The sequence below is a fragment of the Cupressus sempervirens genome, chromosome 5, assembly GCF_028749045.1.
Source record: "Cupressus sempervirens isolate cs-2001-9-10 chromosome 5, ASM2874904v1, whole genome shotgun sequence".
In the NCBI taxonomy this organism is placed as follows: domain Eukaryota; kingdom Viridiplantae; phylum Streptophyta; class Pinopsida; order Cupressales; family Cupressaceae; genus Cupressus; species Cupressus sempervirens.
In genome coordinates this window covers 331201921-331223550 of record NC_143122.1, presented here as the reverse complement: position 1 = coordinate 331223550, position 21630 = coordinate 331201921, and the positions used below count along the sequence as shown (strand labels likewise).

Genomic DNA, 21630 nt, shown 5'->3' with positions numbered 1-21630 from the left:
TGGTGCTTGACTGTATACTTTTGAATTGCTTTACAGCCTGAGAGATAAAAATGTTATGTGCACAAACCAAAACTATGAGGATTCAACTGTAAAAGGGAATGATGGTTTTAGTCAATGGCCAATTGTTCTTGAGAATTTCATACTGACAAAAATATTTTAGGAAAAAAATTGGAAAACTAGAAGTATAAGATTTTTTTAAATAAATCAGATTTCAAAAAGAATATATATTTTTTTTCAGAAAAAGTGTCAAAAGTTTATTTTTGAAATTTAAAGACATAGCATATTGACAAAGAGAGAAAATAAAATTGAGAGTTTGTACCATGAATTGTAATATATAGATTTTGGCTATTTACAATCATATTGCTGAATATATTGCATTGGCCAAAACATACTTCACAGTTAAAAAGTAATATACAAATTTTCTATTCCAATCACTTCCTTTTCTCTATTCATGGTCTCATATGCATGGCCCAAGGGGGATTTGTTCCCATCCACTAGTCTCAAAATTTCTACATTAATGTCTAAGTTAACACGCTGGAGAGTTAAATTCTATTTCCTTGTTGCCCCCTCATTGTAGTGAACTTCCTTGTGTGACAAGAGATTCTAATAACTAATGGCAGTTTGGGGGTGGAGACCTGAATGGGGTTGGGTACAACATCCCTCATAAGGGTTTTGAGGGAGTGCTTCTAATAGGGAGGAGGGCAGCACCCCTTGTGTGGGTTTGGGGGCAATGCTGGTGGGGGCAAGGGGCAACACAAAACTTAATGATGCATGCCATTTTCACAATTTTTTCACTTAGGACAATTTTTTTGAAGATTGTAGCTGTGTTAGAGATCTTTATCTCTGATTTTGCTATATGTTGAAATAGAGATAAATTGTGTTTACAGCTCGAGAAGATAGTTATGATAATTTTATGTGTAGAAAACATGTGTCATGCATCATACGAAGAGGCATGTGTTTGGAAATATGAAGAATCTTGTATTTGGAAATTGAAGAGAACTTTAGGTGTAATATGAAGAGTCTCATTTGAATCACTTAGGGCCCATTTGGTAGTCGGAATTTGATAGGAATAGGAAAATTCAACTGCTAGAATTCGGAAATTGAGCGTCTAGTTGTAAACACGAAAAGTAGAATTAGAATTTATTAATTCTAATTTTAGCCCAAAAGGAGCATAGTGGAATTCCTATTTAAAAGGTGGAATAGGAATAACCTATTCCTATTCCATTTTTATAAAACCAAATTTTATATCTTGTCGGGTCCGACCCTAGTTGCACAAGTGAAATTATTGGAGGGAAGTTATTTTTTGGTGAAATGTGGTGAGACAAGCAACAACAGAAGCATACTCGAGGAGTTCGAACAGATTTTTTTCTAATGTATTGAGCAAGCCCAACTCTAAAAGGACTCATTAATGTCGTTTGATGCTCAAATTATTAAAATTTCAAAAAAACTTATTCCAATTCCAATTTCAGTACCAAACATAGAAGATGCATCTTTCGACTCCTCTTCCAGTTCAACCAAACAGGTCCAAATTATATTCCAGAAATTATTTTAAGAATGTGCAAATTTTGGAAGTGGACTTATTCCAACATTACTGATTGTTACATTCAACAATTCCTCCAACCAAACCGACCCTTAATGTATTGTAATGCATTAAAGTGAAAGCATTGTACTTGATCATTTTATTATCAATAAAAGAGATATTTTTGTGGTGTGACTGGGTTTTTCCCTTCTCGATCAAAGGGTTTTCCTAGGATGAATGTCTTATGTCATTTGTAACTACTTTGTTCTTCTTTATTGTTGTGTATCATTATTTTTGGGCAAAACATGAACATAGTATCAGAGCTCGAGATGGTAGCAGTGACAAAGATCTTCTGTGCATAGCTGTTTTATTTTACTTGTTCCATGATGCTGCTGTTATGTTTTGTGGCCTTTGTTATATGCAAATTATCACTTTCATGGTTCATTGCTCGGTATACTTGTGTATCGAGAGTTATGTGTTTACCATTAAAATGTTGTATAAGTGAGTGCCATTTTTTTGACTTCCTCTGGCAACATTTTGTTTTGGCTCATATCTCTTATGGTTCATGTCTTAATAGATGTCTTTGCATCACAGTCAGCGCTATTTGGCATTTTTTAAATCTTTTATCTGAAGACTCCCTTCGTTAGTCATTTTGATAAAGAAGATTGTTGGGCTTAATTCAAGAAATAAGTCTCAATTTTTCTAATGTGTTGTTCGTGTCTATTACATAATGATTCTTTAGGCTGGAGTTCGTGATTTCCACATCTTCCTTTTATGATCATTTTTGGTGATTGATATTCAAACTGGAGTAGAGTTGATGAACATATATATATATACACACATACACACATAGATATATATACACACACACACACACATATGTGTGTGTGTATCTGTGTGTATTTTGAGAGTTGGGGGTTTTTCATTTTTTATATCAGTAGTATTATTTAAAAATGTTAGATTTTGCAATCTCTCTGAATAATTTTCGTTAGATTGATCTTGTATACCATCTTGTTGTATATATTGGTTGCACTTAAATAATTTTCCCGCCTCAAATCAAGATGGAGAAGAGTGGGGAGACACATTTAGTGAAGCTACACAATTTCCAGTTGAGAGAAGTTGATGATTTGACAGTATGGGCGAGCGATGATGAAGTGGCTCCATCCTGTATGTGAGAGACATATAGATTGAGGGAAGAAGCGGAAGAGTACATACAAAAACAACCATGAAGTATGTATGGCGCAAGGCTATCTGCATCAATGATAGGGTTGTTGGAGCCATTTCCCTCGCTTGAATCAGAGAAATTGCTGCATGTAGGGCAAAAATTGGATATGTGGTGGCACTTAGGCGATGGGTAAAAGACATTGCTCTGAGGACATTCACTTGGCTTTCTTTACGACTTTTGTTGACATGCCATGTTTGGAGCACATTGATGGCCTGGTGGAACCCCACAATTTGGCTTTTCCAGGGGTTTTACAAAAGGTTGGGTTTGTCAAGGAAGGGCTTCTCAATAAATATCGTATTGCCAAGGAAATAACTAGTGATTAATATATTTATAGGTTACTTGACTCAGATTTGCCTCAATGTAGCTGATTGCTGAGAATTATTGGTGCATATTTTCGAAATTGAAATTGTAGAGTTTTCTTGCCCAATATGATTGAATGGATTGGGTTGCATCAACGATTTGTGTCATATTTACGGCCAGATTGGAAGCTCAAGCTTTTTGGGTATTCTGAAATTGATGTGATACGCTTGCTATTGAGTGTCATCTTTTAGCAAACATCAATTGCTAGCTGTGCATTTAACATGAATTCTTGGTAAACAAACGTTGGGATTTTGCAAAGCAACCTAAGCATTTATGTGCGAGGCTATTGTATCTCTTGCAAGCGTTTTGAACGTAGATGTCAATTATGTGAAAGAGACCATATTGCTGTTAGTAAGGAAAGATATATTCGAAAGGAAATTTGAGAATCCAATGAGAAGAGGAAAAGTTCGACATCGATATTTGTAGTAAGATGGCTACAACGGTTGTTGAATGGACTTTGGTTTGACACCAACATAGAGATAAGGATTCTATTTTTGTATAGTTCATGAATTTTTGTTATATAATTGGAAACAATATGCTTTTAGCTTGATATTTATAATAGGTCAATTTTATTAATCTCTCTTGATTACAGGATGCATCAAGATGATGAGAGATTATATGCTGACTATAGAAATGAACATGGGAACTTGCAGTCGAAGGATTAAGTGAATATTACATATCTTCATAAAATGAGGAAGATAATGATATTCAAAGGGACATTTTTCCAATGTAACGAAAATTAGAATTGGCAAGGCCGAATCGAGTCGCGAATCGATCATGAATCGGAATCAAATTGGCCACGAATCGAAATCAAACTGGCCACAAATCAACAAATTCAATTGAAAAACCTTGAAATTCAGAGATTTTAACAATTTAAAAGTTATTGCATGCACCCTTTATTGAATATAATTTAAACATGCTATAACATCATCAAATAGAAGCTAACACACATAAACATGGAACATAAATGATAAATCCATCACATTTGTAACTGCGTTACACGTAAAATGTAAATTGTAGCTTAAATGAGTAGAAATCATAGGATCATAATGAGGCAAATCATATAATGTATTTAAGATGAAGATCCATAAGACATCAAATCAAAAATGTATGTAAGATGAAGAATCAAGATCCATGAAACGTATGTCTATCAGTATTTGTAAATGTATGTCTATTAGTATCTGTAAACGTATCCTTTTTTGGTGCTCTTCCTTCTTGCTGGTTGCAAACTTGTGGTTTTTCTTTTCTCTTCTTCTCTCTCACTTTTCCTCCCTTCTACTCATGCTAAACAATTAGAAGGCCCTTTAGGGTTAAAACAAAGAGGAAAGACAAAAATACATTAAAAAAAGACGATTTTTTTATTGAAATTTGACTTGACTTTTCCCTACCCGTGCGATTGATTTTTTGTGATTCATAGAGATGATTCATGCAATTTTTTGCATGAATCACATGAATCATCTCATGAATTGTTGATTCATGTGGTTTATGCCATGAAATTGCTAAACTGATTCACCAGTTCAAAAAAGATCGAGAACCATGAATTGAATCGCCAAATCGACGATTTAGGTGATTTCATAGCAATTCTCGTTATTATAATTTTTCAAATTCAGAGGGAGGCTATTCAGCTTTAGAGGGAGAGAGAGATGTCTAGTTATTCACAAGTTTATTGGAATTGACTATCTTGTTGTGGCGATCAAAGCCGTCTCTGCTAAGAGGGAGTCTCTATTGAGAGAGAATCCCAGTCTTTCTTATGTATGCCACTAAAATGCATTCTTCTCTGGAAGAAGTCTGAGGTGAAATCCCTAACCCACTCTTTGCGAGTAGGTGAAAAAGCATTCTTCTCTGGGAGAAGTTTGAAGTGAAAGCCCTTCTTCCACCCTCTACAAGTAGGTATGGTTGATCACCCTGTGCAAGTAGGTATAATGGTCCACCTTCTCTGAGTAGGTATGGTGGACCACCCTCTGTGAGTAGGCATGGTGGAAGTCATGTGTTTGACTCTAGAACTTCAATTATATGAGCTGATGAAGTAACTTTGGTAAATAATGTTATGCTGAGATAACATGTTTTTATGTGATGATAATTGATGATTAACATCTTTGGTTGTTGCTATGTGTGCCTACCATACTAAAGATCTCTCTCTTGCTAAGAGGGATTGTTGACAATTGTAGCTGCAATAGAGATCTTTATCTCTTATTTTGCCATATGTTGAAATAGAGATAAATTGTGTTTACAGCGTGAGAGGATATTTTTGATAATATTTGAGATAATATTATATGTAGAAAATGTGTGTCTTGCATCATGCGTCATGTGAAGAGGCATGCGTTTGAAACAGAGTAACGACTCGCCCCAAGTTGGGTGAGTCCCCCGAGTCAAGGTCAGACATGGTTTGTTGGGTCAAAATGACCCATGACTCGTGCTCGGTGGGCCATGGATGGTGACTTGCTTGACTCACATGACTTGCAGGTCGCGACTGGCTTGACCCAACCGTGGCAATCAACATCCAGTTAAGTCAAAACAATAAAAAATGCTTGTTTTTTAATATTTTTTGGGTTCTTTCTTATGCTTATAACCATAAAAGGGCTTTCATAACACTCTATCGTGAGAAAAAGAAAGAGAGAGAGGAAGAAGAGAAATAGAGTGCCATTGTTTTGTGACCAGCTGAAACAAAGAAGACAAAAGCTTGCATTTCTGAGATTGGAACATAGAAAGATTTGGAGCCAAAGTGGGTGTGCCATTATGATAGATAGGAGGAATAGGACTCTCCTAAATTTTCTTGTTTCTAGTGGAGGTAATTCATCATCCTCTACTTCTCAATGTCTAAAATTTAATGTATTATTAAATAACTAAAATTTTGTTTTATTGATTATTCAATGATAATTATTTTGTTTCATTTTCACTTTCAGGATCCACCATGTTTTTGAAGTCTATAGATGCGTCCTTACATGTCAAAATTGCAAAATTCTTATGTAAGGCTATTGAGGAGGCCATAAGGGAGGTGGGGGAAGAGAATGTTGTTCAGATGGTGACTGATAATGCAACTAATTATGTTGTTGCGGGTAAAATTTTAACTTCTAAGTTTCTAAATTTTTTATTTTAGTTTTTCATTAAATTTTGAAAATTAGAAGTTGTTTAACACATCTAAATTTTTAATTGTTTGCTAACTAATTTAAAATTGCTGGAAGAAAACTTTTCATGGAGAGACACCCAAGAATCTTTTGGACTCCATGTGTGGCCCATTGCCTCGACCTTATGTTAGAGGATATTAGCAAGATTGAATGGGTGAAATCATGTGTTGCTAAGGCCAAAAATCTTTGCAAGTTCATCTATAATCATGCCTTGGTCCTTAACATTATGAGGGAATACACAGAGGGAAAGGAGTTGGCTTGTCTCGGTATCACAAGATTTGCCTCTAATTTTATCACACTAAAATCCTTGCTGAGTTGAAGGTTACCTTTTAGGTGCATATTTGTTGGTCCACAATGGACTTCCTCTTCCTTTGCCACCGCCCCTGCAAGGATAGATGCAACAAAATGCATTTATGATGAAGGTGGTTTTTGGGAGCCATGTAAGGAGATTGTGGATGTAATTTAAATTTTAAAATTTAATTTATTTCATACATATTTTTGTTTTATTTTCGTTGTGCAACTTTGCGAAGTTTCATCATTCACTAAATTGTTTTTATGTTTAATTGTTTTGTAGATCACTGAGCCCTTTGTATCACTCCTACGAGTTGCTAATGGGGAGAAGTCTACAATCGGCTACATATATGAGGGCATTGATAGGGCGAAGGAGGCTATTAGAGCCAAATATGTAGGAGTTGAGGACATGTATGGCCCTATTTGGGACATAATTGATAGGAGATGGCAAAATCAACTTCATAGACCCATTTATGCAGCAACCTATTACCTCAATCCGGCATACCATTTCCATGAAGATTTCAAGGCAGATGAGGAGGTTCTTAGTAGCCTATACACTGTGGTATCGAAGATGGCCACTAATGCCATAAATATATTGCTTGAGATAGATACCTATAATAATGCAACATGGCCCATTCTTTCAAGTCAAATTAGAAAAGGTCGTAAAAAATTGCAGCCAAGTAAAAATTGCAGCTTAAGCCTTATACAATCTAGTTTCTAAATTTCTAGCTTTAAAGTTCAAATTTTGAAATAAGACTAATATTTTTTTATTTTCTGTTTTTCAAAATTTAGATACATGGTGGCAAATGTTTGGGCCTTCAACCAAAAAACCTTCAACAAGTCGCCATCTGCACAATGAGCCAACCAAGGCTTCTGGATGTGCGTGCAACTAGAGCATGTTTGAGCACATCCACTCAAAGAGGTGTAACAGGTTGTTTGTGGAGAAAATGAATAAGCTAGTCTTTGTGCATTACGACCTGCACAGTAGGACAAGGGAGATTTTGGATAGTGACACCTTTCCGATTACTCTAGAGGAGATTGATCTAGAGGAGGTTGATCAATCAGTCTACTGATCCTGTCTTTGACGATGAGGACCTAGAGTGGGTTTACGAGGTAGACAGAGAGGATGAGGTTGTGGCTATGACAACAGAGGACCAGAGAGCTACAGTTGTTCCTAGTGGCACTTCAGAGGCATTGGCAGAGATGATAGTTGATCGTAGAGGCACCTCATAAGCTGATGCTATGGCTAGTCAGTCTTCCAGGACCTACCTTAGATGCTTTATTAAAGAGACATTTTATAGATTATACTGAGGCTGAGGTTGAGGTTGGGGATGATGATGACGATGAGGATGATGATGAGGATGAGGATGAGGATAAGGACTAGGAGCCATAGCCATAGTCTTGTTTTAACTTTTTGTTTAACTTAACATATGATTGGAACATTTGATGATGACTATTGATGTGTTGGATTTCATGGATTTGATATACATTTTGATGGGTTTCATGGATTTATCATTTTATATATCTATGTTTTCTATTTCCTTAAGCTATTATTTAGTATTTAGCAATTATGTAATCAATGTATGTTTAAGTTTTAAGTATGTGCATTGTGATAAAATTACCTTCTATTTCATGATGTTATTGCATCTTTAAGCTTTATTCAATAATGGGTGCATTGAATGGTCTTTAAATCTTTAAAAATCTCAAAATTTCAAGGGTTTTATCACTTTGCCAAGTCACTGGTGAGTCCGAGCCAGGTCACAAGTCAAGTTACCCTTGCCGAGTCTGAGTCGGGTCCAAGTCTTGTTAGTTTGGTGTGTGTGTATATATGTATAACACTTGAATATATAAATAATATTTTGTATTTGATATATGTTAACTCTATCAACTTTGTTGCAGAGTGACTGATTAGATTATGTCTAAAGGTTACAATTTTATCACATGGAAGACTGGTGAAAAGATATGTAATCAACAATGAGTTTAACTACAGGTATCACTCCACTAAAGTAGGGTGTCGTGAAGCCACGACCCAAATGGGAATGACTCCAGCGTGGAGTCACATCCCATTGGGTCATGACTCATGATGCCTTAAAACATAAAATAGTGACCAATCAATGTTAGTCGACTAAACATATTAGATGGTCAACCATGCTTTAGACAGTAAAACATATTATAATTAATAAAACTTGTCAATGATAAAATTCAGTCAACTAGATTATTATGCAGCCAATATAAGTATTATTTTAATTATGGATTTCCAATATTATTTGTATATATAAAATAATAATAAAAAATTGCATAATAACAACATTTGCGCGCACACACACACACACACATATATATATGTATATACATTAAAAAAAAAAATATTTTCAATGAAATTTTATCCTATTGAATTATAACATTAACAACTGTGCACTGGGTCTAGATGCATAACAGTTCAGATGTGCAATCCAAATGCGTCCAAGATGCACATCTTGGCCTATGGATGTGTGTTGAATGCATTGGTTTGCATTTGGCACACATCCAAATGTGCCTGAGCGCTCATCACATTTTTTTTGCTTTTTATATGTTTTGAGAAAAATCTAAAATGGCCCTTGTGAGGCAATAAATTGATGTGTGCATATAATGTCCCCATTTTTAGCAGGTCTCTATAGTTGGCTAGGTCAGTTCACCATTGAAACCCTTATGAGCTGATGATGGGATTTGAGGGTCTCAGTTGTGGACTTGCTATTTTTAGTAAGTCTATGTTGGGCAGTTGCCATATTTGGCAATGCAGTTGATGGTATTGGCAGTTAGTCATCATCTGCATTGGATGGAGTTATTTATTGTTAAGTTCATATTTATTAATTAATTATTGAGGCTTCATTAATGTTATAAAATGGAAATGTGAAGATGAAGCTTCTTAAGTGAAAATGTGTAGAAGAAGCTAAGTGCCAAAAATGGTGTTATAAATATGAGCCCATTTGTGAGAGAAAGCATCCAATTGTCTATTTGTATTTTATTGTGTTTGTGAGGGTTTCTGAGTTTGCTGATTTCAATTCCCTTGCTGAGGTATAAGGGTTTAATCTAAGGTTTCTAAAGACCTTTGTTTTGCATTTAATATACTGCCGAGGTATAGTTGATTGAAAGTTAGGCAGAAGAATCTGAATTATTGTGTCTTATTTCTGTTCATGCTATTGCTAAGAAGATATTGTTGGTAATTAAGAAATTAATTGCAATCTTACCTGCAAATGTGCAGTACGATTCCTGCATATAGGTGATCAAAATCTAGTTGAGAAATTGATCACAAAATTACTGGCAACTGTGGGAAGCTTTTGCATTTGGGGCGGCTAGAAGTCTGTGGCAGTATTTTATACCCTGCGTTTCTGATTTTCTGGTCGACCTGCATGCTGAAAGGCTGCCGTCTTCATATAGAACAGTGGTTGGTATTTCTACAGGGCTGTATTCAATTGTCGAAGGCCTGGGCTCAATATTTAGAGGTCTGTGATTCATGTTTAGATCCTGAGTTGAGTTTCTAGAGGCCAGTGTTGGTATTTGGAAGGCCACGTGCATGTCTTGGAGCCCACGAAGCATGTACTTGGATCTGCGTCAAGTTTGGAAGGCAGCAGTTGTTTACTAGCTGCTTATTGTGGATAATTATAGGGAATTTCTGAGGTTGTTGTGAGCCACATGGAGTTTAAAGGAGTAGCTGAGCAATCTTGTTTCATTTGGGCTACCTACTATGCATAAGTTTTCAGGGTCTCATTTGTATATGACTTGAATTCATGAAATTTCAATTTCAATTGCTATCAATTGTGTTGACTATCAAAGTTGGATAAGAAGAATGTTGTGTATGCAAATTTGAATTAAATTAAAAGTTGCAGCATTGGATTGTGAATCAATTATGAATCTTTGCGTAGAAAATTGTGTATGTCATCCCAATACCACCATTGTTATTGCATCATCTATTGCTTGCAAAGTGTTTGACAAAATGTCAAGCAAATTGAATAGTGAAGGAATTTAATGTCTATTAAAGTCATAATTGGTTGGAGTTATTACAGTGGTATCAGAGTGGTTTCATGTCATCCTTTGAGGTAGGTGATTTATTATTATCTCAGATCTGCTGTTGTAATTGAAGTGATCAGCACTCACATTTATTCCACCTATGGACAGCTACCAGAGAACTAGTAGCTCTGGCAATCGGTGGAGTAGAGAGGAAAATAGTAAGAGAGCAAGTGTCGTGAGGGAGAGTGTGGAAAGACTTAAGCTACATCAGAAAGGTTGGAGGCAAGATTGTCGGATCTGACAACAGTGGATAGGGCAGCAAGATACATGATTTCTTTTTTTAGTAGATTGACACCAAGGTTGCTGGGAAGAAGGCTTCAGTTTTCCCCACAAGTGTTCCGAATGCAGATGAACCTGTATTTAGCATGACGACCATTAATCCTCTCCTTAGTTGTGATGACAGATCTACTACACAAGGACGTGTGGATGTGACAATGTTATCGATGGTCAATAGTACTTAGCCTCAACACTTCGCGGATTCTAGAGTTGATGTTGCAGATAGTGTGAGGGCAGACGAGATTGTTGTTACCACTGATTGTTCAGACTCTCTTGAGGGGATTGTTATTGGAGATTGTGCAGAGAGTGTGATCTCAGATTTATATGGCAATTGTCACAGTGTTGTTTTAGAGTAGGAGGCAACATCTTTATCAGGTGAGATAGACAAGAGCATGCAGTTGTCTAGCTATGGTACTTGTGATCCAAGTGTTACAACGGAATCTGTTCATATTGATTCATAGCATGGCATTGAGTCATGTGTGTTGAGTTAGATGACAAGAGTTGGGGCTCTATTAGAACATGTGGATATCGGTGTTATGGGCACATCTGATGATCCATTTGAGGATGTTATGAGTTGTAGCAGGTCTGGTATTCCTTACTAGATGTTTGGTGATGACTTTAGGGAGTCTTTGGATAGGTCTCAAGGTCAGCATTACAAGGACTTATTGTCGTGGGGGAAGCAAAGACATGCGAGTAGTTCGATACTGCGAGAGTGTTAGAATTAATAATCTTTCCTTGGTTGTATTTATTTATTTATTGGGATAAACCAAGGTATCCCTTATGTATTATTTATTTGTCCTCTAGTCTACATGTAAAGGACATGTCATTCTTGTCCTATTGTCCACTTGTGAGGACAACTCATTTTTGTATTTCCTTTAATAAGGAAAATAGATATTCCTCCTTAAGAGGAACTTGACACTTTGCACACACTTTTTATGAATGTGGCATTCATAGAAATGGGAGTTACACATGCAAAGACATGCAATTCCTTTCTCATCTCTTTAAAAGAGGTGCTTCTCTCTCATTTTCATCTAGTCTCCATTATTCACATCAAGTTTTTGATGCTATTGTAAATGAGTTATTTTGCTCCATTTCTTCTCTCTCTCTCTCTCTCTCTCTCTCTCTCTCACACACACACACACACACACACATTCTTAGGCTTTTGCCTCATTCATAATACTCACATGGGGTTTTCTTTGCTTTCCCCTTATCAAATCCTTGTCTCTTGTGTTGCTTCCTCTTTGGTATTGCTCCATTGATCTTGTATCATTTGTATGGTAAAACTCTTCTTGCTCTCTTGGATTAAATCTATTATTTCATGCTATTTCATTTTATTATATTTTATCATTTCAATCACTTTTTCTTACAGAGCTTTCACTTCTTTAGAGGAGGTGTTAGTAGAGGTACTCAGTAGCAGTACTTTGGTTGTGGATGTGTGCAAGGACGGTAGCACAAATTAGATGAGTGATAATATGGTGGGTAGTTATGATACAATGTCCTATCACGGTGCAATTAGCGAGATAGAGAGGTTAGAAAGGAGTTAGGGGTTTCAGAGACATCGTGTGACCGATCAGCTAAACGTGAGTGATAGTGATATCCTTTCAACTCTAGAGCATTATGATGTTATCTAATAGATGTTAGTTGCATCTAGTTGGGGTGCTCTTATGGCAGATGGGCATGGTGATAGTTGCCTTTCCCTATCAGAGGTCCATGTGCTTCAAAATGCTGTCAGGATCTTGAAACGTAATTATTCTCAATTGGTTGCTGACAAGGATTACCTCCTTGAGTGGGGTAGCACTTGTTATGAGACATTGTGTAACATTCCGTTTTCCCGGGTCTAATTTATCATTCAACATATTCAAGGTATACAGTTACTATTTCATTTCATAGGAAGACAGTTATATCATTCAAGTTCATGTGAATAAGATTTACCGTTAAAATCAGTTAAACAAAATTTCTTAACTAAATACTGGAAGTACCATCAAATTAAGTTACTATAGAAATTGAAAACCACATACCTTGGAAAATTGAGTTCGAATCAAACTAGGGTTGCTTTTGCAACCACCCGGGTTAGTACACAAATACACTTTAACAATTTCATCTAAAAACCACTATCTTATAATCAAATGATAATTATAATTAAATACTTCCATTACTTTTAAATTAGGGCATCACATACCACTGTATCAATTAGGGCATCATTTACCACGGATTCAATCAGGGCTTCTGTGACAATGGATACAATTTAGGACTTCTGCAACTACAGATTCAATTTAGGGCTTCCGCGACGACATATTTAATTTAGGGCTTTCGCGACTACAGATTCAACTAAGGCTTTTGATACAACAGCTTCATTTAGGGCTTCCAATACCACTGTATCTTTTAAGGTTCCAACTGTCACACAATCAATTAGGGCTTAGGATTTTTTTTCCTTCCGATTACTTATTTGTAATAGTAACTCAAGATTAGAAAATATATTTATATTCGTTATTCATATATATGTAAGTAAAATGATGATAACAATGAAATACTTCAATATAATCTTACCTCCTCATAATTAAAAATGATAGTACCTGTTTCTGGTAAACAATTGAATGCATGGCTTATCTTTGTTTGACACATATCCAACATCTTGAGAGAGGTGAAACATTGTCAGGGGCTTAACCACCCAACCTCGGACCACGATATATCCCCACACGATCTCTAACAAAAAAGGCCCTCCCTACCCGGAATTTATAGGGAACATCATTCCATCCACTGGGCATCATTATATATAGCACGCCATACAACTTGGTAGTAGGAGATCACCATAACAGGAATATGCATGAGCTATTATTTAAATTCATTTTAATTTGTAATTATTGAATGCCATAACTGATATATTGTTAAGGATTCCTTTCCCTCACTTCATCACCCATCTTCTTGGCTACACAGTCGGGTGAGTCCCAAGTATTCGAAATTCTCAGTGTGAACGGCTCCTCCAATTATCCATCATTTCGCATTCTATGTTAACATAAATTATGTTCTTAAAAGATCTCAAAATTCGAATGCTTAATTATTTAAATTATTCATAACTGAATTCTCATCCGTGTTCTTGCAACCCCCAACACCTCCTTGCCATTTCAAGCTACCAAGCCGGTGAATTCCTTGGTGTGGATTCATTTATCATCTTATTATGAAAGAATGAATTAAGTTCTCATCAAAATTGTTATTCAAAATTGTGATAGCTTATTCAAGGTATCAAAGAGATATTAAACAAGAATCTTCTCTTATCAATTCAGATTGAAAGGAAAAAGGGTGGGTTCAGAATTTGTTTTTTAGATGTAGTACATACACAACTTGTGATTTAATTATAATTTGCTTCCAACATATATTTGCCTAAATGTACGGCATGGTTTCCATTATTAGGATCAGAATACAAATGTATAAATTTCTAATTTCATCTTTCATTCTTGCATTTCAATGGAACTGTATAATATCAATAACACTATCTTCTACTACTGCTGTTTTAGTAAGCAAAACTGAAAATCCCGTGGAACTTATAACATAAATATATATATAGGGTTTGCTGAGCTACGAACTTGGCAATAAATAAGAACAACGAAATATGATAAATGCCTTATGTGACTTCTTTAAATGTTTGGACGGTTCGTTGACTACTGCACTGTGAACCACAAATGAATGTTAAAGAGTTTCCTAGTCATATTGAATAGCGAAAAAGCATATGCATAAACTTTCATGACTTGAACATTTTGTGCCTTGTGGCCGGAAACAATAAACTCCCGCACTTCTCTTGCAGTGATCATATGGGAAGAATAGTAGAAGAGAGGAAAGCGTATACCATATCACTACTTCCTGGTGTTATCTCCTCTCACCCATGCCCTCCTACAATGGGTATAATATCAAATGGTTCAAACAGGTTTCTAAGCATAAAAGAATGAATGTGCTGTAGCACCAGAGCCAGAGGACAGTGAATGTCGAAGGAAGAAAGAAAGAATGCCGTAGGAGAAAGACTGGATGTCAACAGACAAAAAGAAAAACTATTAAATAAATATATAAGAATAAGCATGCCTCTATGTCATCCTACTATTACAAGATTCATTTCAAATTCCCCAAAAGTCTAAATAAATTTAAAACCATAAATACTATTAAACATGCCAACAATAATCGATTAAAAGCAAGAATAATAAAAGGAAGAGAATAGTGTAGGAAGATTAAAATTTGAAGATTATAATGAATTAATAATGCAATTATTATAATCCGAACATTATTATAATGTACAACTATTAGATTACTAAATAATAATGGTGCCAAATCATTTGATTATATTTAAATGAATATTGATAAACAATTATAAAAAGAATACTACGACAAAAGATGATTTTAAAATCCTTTAAGATACGTTTTATAAATAATTTAATTATTTTAATTAAATTATTTATTAAATAACTCAATTATTTTAATTAAACTATTTATTAAAATAACTCATGCCATTGAACAGATGTATTCTGTTCCAAGTCGCTAGGTCCTCTTATTTGTCTGCTAGTGATGGTGATGCCCTGCCTAATTCTTTTCTGACAATGCTTCCACCCCCTTCGACAAGCTCCCTGCAAGGAATTTCTCAGTGATTAAATTATAAATTATATAATCATAAATAATCATAATAGTTAAACTTTCATCCTAATTTCATGAATTGGCGATTAACGATCAACTAACATGTCATCTGCACTTGAAATCATAACGACCAACTTACCATTTCGCTAGATTATATCAAATTAAACTGTCAACTGACTTCATGCGAACCTCAACGGCTATATTTCAAACTAGGTCAAAAATTGGGATGTAACACATTGTTAGGGAAAGAGGAGGAGGTAGTTGAGCTCATCCATGAGCTTGATGTGATTGTGGACTCTCTGCAGTGTACTCAGTTGGCTTTCGAATAGTCATAGACATGTTTGGACGAGGTGACTGTGGAGTTGAAGCATGATCAGTCCACACCAACCCTAGATCCAATTCAAGATAAGATGGTAGTGGTTGGTCGCGAGTTTACTTTCACGGGTAGGGAGGATGGATGTGATGAGGCAATTATATCTGTACGATCTTTCCCACTAGCGCCAAATAGTGAGAGAGCTCTGGACCTTGACTACAATCTCTCCCACTAACGCCGAAGATGAAGAGATCATAGAGAACTTGACTATAATGGTCTTCCAACTCCTCACTTTTAGTGGGGGTTTTAAACCCTGCACCACAGATGGAAACCTCATCAATCATCCTCTACCAATAAGGAGTCGTGTTACATTTATAAAAACATTGTAATTAGCATATTTCAACATCAAGTTAAAATTATAAAATTTTATTTTAAAAATTGAATTTAAAACTTAAAACGTAAAACAATCAAATATAAATGAAGTTGAAGGATTTGGCTGCTATAAATGGAATGTTGCAGAAATACCAAAACTTGCAAATTGCTCTTCTTCCAGCTTCATGGATCTCCCTATTCCAGACCAAGCTCTCATGTGAGGGTGTGCACCAGGAGTGGAACGTGGTACAAAAAAAATTGTCCAACCTAGATTTTCTGACTCTAGGACGAAAGGTAATGCCAGTACTACTAGCAAGGGCAGCGCCACTAGCAGTGCAAGGAATAGATGTAGAAGAAGTACCACTAGTAGAAGCACTAGGACGATAAGGGGGAAGGGAAGAACCTTCTGCAACACAACCTATTGAACTTAGGGGTATAAAACTAGATACAAAAGCAGTTCCAGATGAGCGTGCAAGGGAAGTGGAACCAATCTGAGCTAACTTTGCTAATTGTTTTTGTCTTAGTTCCTTTTCTTGTTCATATTTTTCCAAGGCAACATAACAAAAACGTTGAGCCTCAGGACTTGCAACTTTACAAGGCTTAACATCATAACCACGTATGTCACCGATATGGTATTTCAATCTATTTATCCCCCCACTATTAATGACCTTATAAAATAGGCATTTTGTTTGAATTCTACCTCCACCCAAAAAATCTATGGTGTACTTCCAACACTCATCTTTTTTATTGCCTTTAGAGAGCTTGGGTTTTTTAGCTGGAGGAGCCATTATGAGTAAGGAAAATTTCCTAGGTTCATGCAATAAGGCATTTTAGACCAAATATTATCATTTAAGCATTGTATTTTATGAGGATCTAAAGCAAATTCAAAACTCATAAACATACAAAATTTTTTTATCCAAAAAACTCATAAGCATAGAGAAAAAAATCATCAAAATTCAAAAAATTAACTCTTACCTCTTTGAAATGAGTTGAGAAGTGTTGAGAAGAGTTCCTATAAACTCCTTGATGATCTAAATGCAAGCATATAGTTGCTCCAATGTCACAAATGCAAGCTTTTCTCCTCTTCTTTTTAGCTGGTTGCCAAACAATGGCACTCTATTTCTCTTCTTCCTCTCTCTCTTTCTTTTTATCACAATAGAGTGTTATGAAAGCCCTTTTAGGGTTATAAGGATAAGAAAGAACCAAAACAAGTATTAAAAAAAAAACATTTTTTATTGTTTTGACCTAGTCGGATGTTGACTGCCGTGGCTCGGTCAAGCCAGTTGTGACCCGCGAGTCACTTGAGTCAGGTGAGTCACCATCCTTGACTCACTGAGCCCCCTGACAAGCCATGTTTGACACACGAATTTTCCACGAATCATAATTGGAGAAAAAAATCACGAACCCACGGATCCATTTCATGTGCTGGTATCGGATTTGTTTCACGAATCGGCAACTAAGAATTTTATTTAAACAAATTTGGGGCATCTTAGTTCCCCTATCTTATTTTTGAAAATTAGCCATAACACTACTAGTACCAATCTCTAAGTACCCCGATCTCATGGTGACCTTGATTTATGCAATGAATGACAATGCTTTGGTGTTACATATTGCAGGAGATTCTCACTGTAGAAAAAGGTAATCAACATCATATTGAAATTACATAAGGATGACTTGGGCCTCTTGGAAGGATATGGCATAAATGTAAGACCCATGCAATATTTTTTTGAATTGTAGGGTTCTGTCATTTTGTCACTCATACACTAGATAGGGACAAAGTTCTTCAAAACAAAAGAGTATCCATTAGTTGCATTAAGAGAAATGTTGTTTGAGAAAAATGAAAACAAGCTAAAGGCACCTATATGGTGACTATTTAGTCCAGTTTGAGAATGGGCAAAGACATCGAATGGAAGAGTTTGTTCTTTTTACAACTGTTAAGTTATATCTCGACTTCTAGAGCCTGATAACAAGGTTGGAAAAATTCTGTATGTTTTGCAAGGTGACAGGTCTATCAAAGATTGCAAATCTCTAGTCCAGGTCTGAAGGGCATGAAGCACTAAAATGACAATTTAAACTTCTGCAAACTAAAGAGTTGCTAGATTGTTACAATTCATGATCATTGCCACCGTTGCCAATCTTAGTTGAAATCTTAATCCAATACAATTACCACTAAAATTAAAATATATACTATTTTCATAATATGTACTCAAAGAACGCAGGCTGGATATCAAATATTGTTTCTAAAGAACAAAATTGATTTCTGATCTAGCTTTGGCAACAATCATCAGATTTGTTTATGTTACTACAGTTTGGAGCATGAAGCACTTCCCAAACTGATGTTTTCTCTTATTGTTTCATACTATAACTTTTCCTAGGAGTTATTTAATTATATTGGTATTTCTAGAAGGCTGTTAAATATGAAATAGAAATTTGAAATTTTAATGAATGTACCCAATGCAGAGCAAGTATTATAAAAAAGCTGCAAAATTTATTTTGGTAAAGGAACATAGGAAACTTTTTAAAACTGTTTGAGACCATAGTAATAGGATGATATTGCTCCACAGTTATTCTTAGTAGTTTGCAATTTACATTACAAACATGGGCTCTATAAAAGGTTGGTATATTATATAATATTTATGCCTCAATAACCCTTATTGTGCTTTTCTAAATCTATCTGGTTTTTGATGCCATATATATTTTTAAAAATGATCTAAATGCTTTTGATTGTGAACAAACACCATCCACTTTGCATGTAATGAATATTAACAGAGACGCTACAAATCATATGGAGTTCCTTTTAACTTGATTACATTGTACTTTCTCAGGCTATTGGTTTGAAGTTTTTTGTGCCAGAGGATATATTTACTAAATCCGTTTGAAAGTTGGTATTCTGTCTCATTTACTTCTGGCTTGATATGGCATCTGGAGATGCAAACATTTCCCACTGAGTCAACAGTTGGTATGGGTGTTCTATTCTGGTAGAATTCAAATCCTCTATCCTGGCTCTTTTCTGGAGAGCACTGCCATGCTTTTGTCAGTTGAGATTCCTGTTTGCAGAAAAGTTTTGCATGGTTACTACTTTTGTAATCTATCATTGTGAATATTGGACTGGTATGTAATCCTGAATACAAACTCAAAAAGAAATATGGATGTGAGATTTTGCTCGCGAGCAACCAAAAATGTTTTGATCGTATCAAAGTAGTTCTTTTTCACATCCAAAAAACCGAGTTCATTATGGTGTCTATTGTAATGGTATAGTTATGATTCTAAAAGTGCATCCAAATTAACATGTTGAAAAGCAGCACTTTAGTGTATAGAACATAATGATAGTTTATTTTCAGATGCTATTATGTTGGCTTTCAGATTTCATTCCTGCTCTATTCATTCGAGAATGCTTTGTTTTTCCATAAGGGTTATTTACAAGTAGTTTTGAATAAATCATTGTCATAATTAGCAATCAAGGGGATTCTACAGTTTGTAAGTATTTTGACAATTGAGCTTTTGTTTATTGCAACAACTCTGATGTTTTTAGATTATACAGCAACTAACCAAAGCCAAAAACAGTCATTTTCTAAAACCTTGGAAGGAATCTATTTTCTTGGCTTGATTTCAAAGATTCAATACCTTAGAAAGCATCCAGTTCCACTATAGGACCAATCTCCATCCATTTTTCTGTATCAAGTCCGTTTTCAAGAGAATCAAAAGACATTTGGTTGCTGATATAACTATAAACTTTGTTTGCTACTCAACTCTTTTCCGATGTAGAGGTATTCAGTACCTAAATCTAACTGTCCGATTCCCACAAATCCATCTTCAAACAATTTTCAGAATTTAAGTTAGCTGTACAGTGAATATTTTTGCAAAAATGTACCATGAATTGTAGGCAGAGGAAACTTACATGTAACAGAAAAGGCTTATGGTTTCCGATAGCTGCAGTTTCATTGAAACTTGTAGCCATCTCCATCATAGTTGGCATAGTCGCTGAATACTCTCTGATTTGCCACTAATTGCGGAGTTTTTCTCAGTGGTGAGTTTTTGGCAGTTTTACTCGCAGAAAAAAAATTGTCGATGTTTTCAAAAAACTCATCGTTTAATCACCGAGTATTTGGAAAAAACTTGGCGAGTTTTACAAAACGACTCGGCTGTGGCATGTTAAAGCCAATTTTTTTTTTTTTTTTTTTTGACAGAAACTGTTTACTATTTTACTTCCCACCATCAGCATTCCGCATGAGAACGCCATTTTGTACCCACTATGGATTTATATATATCTAAACTCTGCTTGTTTCTTTTGTGTTCTCTTTAATTAACTCATTAAATGCATCTTCTTATTGAAATTTGCAAAAAAAATATATTTTCAATTATGTTAAAACAAATTTTTTAGGTTGTCAAGTTTTCTCGAGTTTATTTAAAAAATTGGCTGATTTTTTCCTGAGTAAATAATTAGGGACTTGCCGAGTGAGAGTTTTCCAACTATGATCTCCATGAAAGAGACAAATTTGCAAGTTCCAGGATTTCATTTTAGAGCCTTTGTGCCAAAAAACGTAGGTTGGGAGTATATGTAAATCCTTCTTATGAGGCTCTAGTGAGTTTTGGGCCTGCATGTGTATTTTTTAAGGTTGACCTGATAGTATTTGGGTATATATATGCTTCAACCATTATGAAGAATGAAAATGCATTTCCCTCATTGGATGTGTAGATGGTGAATAACAAATTCATGTTTTGTTACATGCCTGAGTGAAAAAAACATTAGATGTTGAAGCTGAAGAGGGCTTCCAATCGCTTGAAAATGGAACAATTTAGCCATTATCTCAATTTGTGAAAGTAGGGTATAACAACGCATGCGGAGCTCAAAGAGAAAAAGAGTGCAAACACTTGAAAAGAAAGAATAAAGGCTGAAAGGATGTAAATTTGTGTGTGTGTGCGCGCGCGCGCGTGCGTGCAAGCTCTATAGTATTTTATTGTTTTTTGAACCTTTTGTGATTTCTAACTTTTCTCTTGTTTCCACCTTTTAATCTCTTTTGTATTTGAGCTTTGATGTGTTTTATCCCCAACTTTTACAAATAGGGATGTCACCTCCAATTGCTCCATATCAAATCATTCTAAAGGCTCTTATCAACTTTTGCATATTTTTGTTGACATGAGCATATAATGATACATGATTTTTTTGTTTCATCTTACAACATCTTGAATTTCTTTTTTCTACTTCATCAAGGTCAAAGTTATCCCATGCGGGGGCTTGTTTCAATGGAACGTGTGACAGTAATAAAGGTTTGTGCATTTGATTGGTAATGACAAGACTTATTAGGACATTATATTTAACTATGATGTTACTAATAAATAAGACATTAGCTTGGCATTCTACTTACATGGCTTATTGGTTGATTCTCAAGTGTAGTCAAGTTGTCTTTACTCCATGGTGTATTGGTCTTAGTTTGGCTAGGTAGATGCTATATTTGATGTCACATGGTTCTTTTAAGGTGTTTTATAT

At 35.3% G+C, this 21630-nt stretch overlaps 1 protein-coding gene across 2 annotated transcripts in view; it reads left to right on the top strand.

Annotated features, from left to right (window-relative positions):
• LOC149556032 (phosphoesterase) overlaps positions 1–19489 on the top strand; it is a 141883-nt gene extending 122394 nt beyond the window's left edge. For both annotated transcript variants that reach the window (XM_089830153.1, XM_089830154.1), the window contains exon 11: positions 18968–19489. In XM_089830153.1, coding sequence (XP_089686279.1) covers positions 18968–19021 — 54 coding nt within the window. In that variant the 3' untranslated portion in view covers positions 19022–19489. The remainder of the gene's footprint in view (positions 1–18967) is intronic.
• Positions 19490–21630: the final 2141 nt, after the last annotated feature.